This window comes from Drosophila obscura, unplaced genomic scaffold, assembly GCF_018151105.1.
Source record: "Drosophila obscura isolate BZ-5 IFL unplaced genomic scaffold, ASM1815110v1 contig_179, whole genome shotgun sequence".
Classification (NCBI taxonomy): Eukaryota; Metazoa; Arthropoda; class Insecta; order Diptera; family Drosophilidae; genus Drosophila; species Drosophila obscura.
Window position 1 is genome coordinate 4,735,295 of NW_024542766.1, and position 4,702 is coordinate 4,739,996.

Here is a 4,702-nt window from a genome sequence, read left to right on the forward strand (position 1 = left end):
CCCAGTCTTTCCATCGATTGCCAGCACTATCTCTCACTCTGTCTATAAAATGGCAGCACTATCTCACACTCTTTCCAACGATTAGCAGCACTACCTCCCACGCCTTGCACCGATTGGCAGCACTACCTTATCCCAGTCTTTCCATCGATTGGCAGCTCTGAAACTTTTACTCATCACGTCTTCTTTTTTCGTACAATTAATTGCTGCAATTAGTGCGACATGGCGCCTGATTAAAGTCGCCAGAGAGAAAAGAAAACCTCAAATGAAAGTTGGTCCCCAACAAAATGTGGCATGATGAATGTGCTACAAAAAAAGTGTAAGCCAACGAGACCAAAAATTCCAGGCTATAGAGACGCACATTTCAAACATTTCTATAGCCTGTAAAAACCTGGAAAACGTAGAGCACCTATAAATATCTATCCAAAATGCAATAGAACTCTCAGTTTGCCTTCAAGCTCCGGCAGAGTCGTATCCGAAAATAAATACAAATTTATGCTCCGCCAGCAAAAATAAATGTACAAAATTCTATTTGGATCATTTTTACAACAAAAATTTCTAACAAAAATTGTTACAAAAAATAATTTACTTTTGGGAAAGTTTCAAACACAACAAATAATCTCAATCATGTCGCAGTCGCGCGTGTCGGTGAATCTGCCCACGAACCTCAAGTCCTCCTCGCTGGTGAAGGAAACGAAACTCAAGGTGACATACCCGGTGGCCCGTAAGGATGAGTCCGTGAGCGAAACCATTCATGAGACCAGCGTGACGGATGTCTATCGTTGGCTGGAGGATCCCGAGGCACAGGAGACGCAACGTTTCATCGATGCCCAGAACGGCATTAGTCAGCCGTTTCTGGAGCAGTGCGACGAGTGGCAGAAGATTAATACGAAGCTAACAAAGCTCTGGAACTATCCGAAATATGGCACACCCATGAAGAATGGCAGCTTTTATTATTACTACAAGAACACGGGACTGCAGAACCAACATGTGCTCATGCAGCAGGCGTCCCTGCAGGAGGAGGGTCGCGTGTTCATTGACCCGAATGAACTGTCCACCGATGGCACCACTGCCATGAGCCAGGCCTCGTTCTCCGATGATGGGGCCTATATGGCCTATGGCCTGAGCGAAAGTGGTTCCGATTGGGAGAAGATACGCATACGCGCGGCCAAGGACTGCAAGGACTTTGACGAGGTGCTCGAGAAGGTCAAGTTCACATCGATTGCTTGGACAAAGGACAACAAGGGCTTCTTCTACGGCCGCTATCCGTGCCAGGATGGCAAGACCGATGGCTCGGAGACGAAACAGAATGAGCATCAGAAGCTATACTATCATCGCGTGGGTGAATCGCAGGACAAAGACACAATGGTGGTGGAGTTTCCCGAGCAGCCATCGTGGCGCACCATCAGCGAGGTCTCCGATTGCGGCAATTATCTGATTTTATACGTCAGCTATACAGTGCGCGATAATCTGCTCTACTATGCGCATATCAAGCCGGATGAGGAGATCTGTGGCCCACTGGAAGTCCATCCGATTGTGGATAAATTCGAAGCGGATTATGAATTTGTCACCAACGAGGGCACTCAGTTGTACTTCAAAACCAACAAGAATGCGCCCAATTATCGTTTGGTGATGATTGATGTGGAAAATCCTGCGGAAGAGCACTGGAAAACGGTCATACCCGAGCACGCGAAGGATGTCATTGAGTGGGCCTTGTGCGCCCATCAGAATAAGCTGGTGATTTGCTACATACGCGACGTAAAGAATGTCCTGTACGCCTACGAGCTGGCAACGGGCAAAATGTTGCAACAATTTGATCTGGATATTGGTACACTGGCGGGGGTTTCCGGCGAAAAGAAATACTCTGAGATTTTCTACAGTTTTTCGTCGTTTCTCACACCGGGCATCATCTATCAGTATGACTTTGCCAAGCCCGAGGAGAAGCCGAAAGTTCATCGTGAAATTAAACTGAATTTGGATGGATTCTCGCGGGACGCGTATGCCGTGGAGCAGGTGTTCTACAAGAGCAAGGACGACACTGATATTCCCATGTTCATTATCCGCAAGAAGCGCGACACCATTGAGCCGCGTCCTTGTCTGCTCTATGGCTATGGGGGCTTCAATCACAGCTTGATGCCTTCGTTTGGCATCACAGCGCTCACGTTCATGGACGCCTTCGATGGGGTTGTGGCATATCCGAATCTACGCGGCGGCGGCGAATATGGCATCAAGTGGCACAACGCCGGCCGGCTGCTAAACAAACAGAATGTCTTTGATGATTTCCAAGCGGCAGCCGAATACTTGACGTGCAACAAATACACCACCAAGGATCGTCTGGCCATCCAGGGTGCCTCGAACGGGGGCCTGCTCGTTGGGGCATGCATCAATCAGCGTCCGGATCTGTTTGGCGCTGCTGTCGCCCAGGTGGGTGTCCTGGACATGCTGCGCTTCCACAAGTTCACCATTGGCCATGCCTGGTGCTCCGACTATGGCAATCCCGATGACAAGGAGCACTTTGTGAATTTGCACGGCTACTCGCCGTTGCACAATGTGCACACGCCGCAGGACACATCGAAGGAGTATCCCGCCACATTGATTCTCACTGCCGATCACGATGATCGTGTCAGTCCGTTGCATTCGCTGAAGTTTGCTGCTGCCCTCCAGGAGGCTGTACGTCAATCGGAGTTCCAGCATAATCCGATACTCTTGCGGGTCTACACCAAGGCGGGACATGGTGCGGGCAAGCCCACAGCAATGCGCATCAAGGAGGCCACCGACATACTGTCCTTTTACTTGAAGAGTTTGACCATGGATACGGTCAATCTTTGAGCAGAATTCACACAGTAGCAGCCATAGCATAGACACACAGATACAGACCAGAGATACCTTGAGATACAGACAATACAGACAGCAGCAGTTACCAGCAGCAGCCCTAAACTAAGAAAATCAATCAATGTTGACGAAAATGAGCTTAAAAATAAAATAATAAAACTTAAAATTATGAATACAAATTAAATATTCATGCAGATTTATTGAAAGAGTTGTTTTTTTTTTTATTTGGAATGAAAAACAGCCTCCTTTATTCCATAGGAAGATAATCCAGCATTAATCAGAGTGGAAGGAGCTCTTCATGATCTTTAAGAAAGACTTCTACGCTTTGATCAGCCAGAAGCAAGCTCAGAAAATATCCATCAGAGAAGGTTTTCCATCGGTTTTCCTACGTGGATCATTCAGATTCTACTTTTTATGAGCAGCAAACCTTTTCTGAATATTCAGAGAGACTGCCTCTTTGTGGATCATACAAAAACTATCTCTTTTGGATTTTTAGGTGTCTTTACCTTCGTTTTTCAGCCAGTAAAGCTGATCAATTGATCTTCAGAGAGACTTCTGCAATGTAAATCATTCCAAAATGATCATTAATGCACAATCAAGACGCTTCTGCGCTGATCAGAGATTCTTTCCACATGTTTATCAGTCAGATTTCACCACTTAAAGTTCTTTAAAAGATCCTCTTTCTACTTTTGGATCTTTAAAGTGACACTCAGCGAATTTCCCTGCGTCGATCACTTATACAGCTACCTCATCACGCTTTTTTCGCGTCTCAATCTTTCAGAAACAATAGCTTTTATCCCCGATCAAGAGGATCCTAACGACTTCCCTTAGTTGATCATTGAGAAGCTATATTTTCTTGGACTTCCTCTTTTGAGTCTTCAGAGACTCGTCTTCAGGTGCTTCTTCTTATCCAGATCCTACACACCCATCAGAACCCATACCTAGACAATCCTGCGTTGATCAGAAACTCTTTCCCCACTTTGATCAGTCAAAAAGCTACCTCTTTGAGGCTGCCTCACTCGCAGCCGTAAATCAAATGTTTAATCAATTGAAATTTAATTAGAAAGAAGCAAAAAAGAAGAAGGCAACCAAAACATCGAAGAAGCTGTCATGGCGGCGATGGCTGCTAGCCTGCTTAGTAAACCCAAACCAACCCAACCCCCTACCAACCTAACCCAACCAAACCCAACCCCACATATAATCGCATGATAGTCGAACGATTAACGCTCAATACGGTCGCTGATCATGCAATGTGCGGGCTGGCAGGGGGAGTAAGTATCGCGAGACAGAGACAGACCTTTGGAACCGAGAGACAGAAGCTGGCTGCAAGGCTGGCAGCAGTCAGGCCGTGAGGCAGACCTGTAGAACTGTAGAACTGTAGACCTGTAGCCCACTGCCCACAGAGCACTTTTGGTAGGTAGCTGGCTTCTGGCTGCTGATCTTCTGTTGTGTAATGTTTGCTGCCAACTGCAGGCAGTGTCCCAGCATGTGTGCAAAACCGCTCCACTCTCACCCTCCCCTCCTTCTGGTGGCTGCTGCTGTCTGGGGCAGATCGTTCTCGGTTGCTTTTTGGTATCGAGGCAACGCGATCGAAAATGGATTTGTATCAATATCGACTCACTAACATGATTCCAATAAATTAATATGCATACATGGCAGGCAGGCACCACAGACATCGACGACAGCGACAGGCAAACGACGACGACTGTTGTCTGGGTCTCCGTCTCCGTCTGTGTCTCCGTCGCCGTCTCTGTCTCTGGGTTTGGTGCCTTCCACTACTCTTTGAGAGAGATCTCGATCGACATCGCAACACGATGATGCATGTGCAGTGTCTCTGAGTTGTGATCGTGTTAATGTAAATAATTGCCACAGC

The 4,702-nt window shown here is 47.0% G+C and overlaps 1 protein-coding gene across 1 annotated transcript; it reads left to right on the top strand.

Moving 5' to 3' along the window:
* The first annotated feature begins 533 nt into the window (after positions 1-533).
* On the top strand, positions 534-2,929 carry LOC111082938 (prolyl endopeptidase). Its single transcript, XM_022379190.2, has one exon. The coding sequence runs from the start codon at positions 625-627 to the stop codon at positions 2,824-2,826; it is 2,202 nt and encodes a 733-aa protein (XP_022234882.1). The 5' UTR covers positions 534-624; the 3' UTR covers positions 2,827-2,929.
* Positions 2,930-4,702: the final 1,773 nt, after the last annotated feature.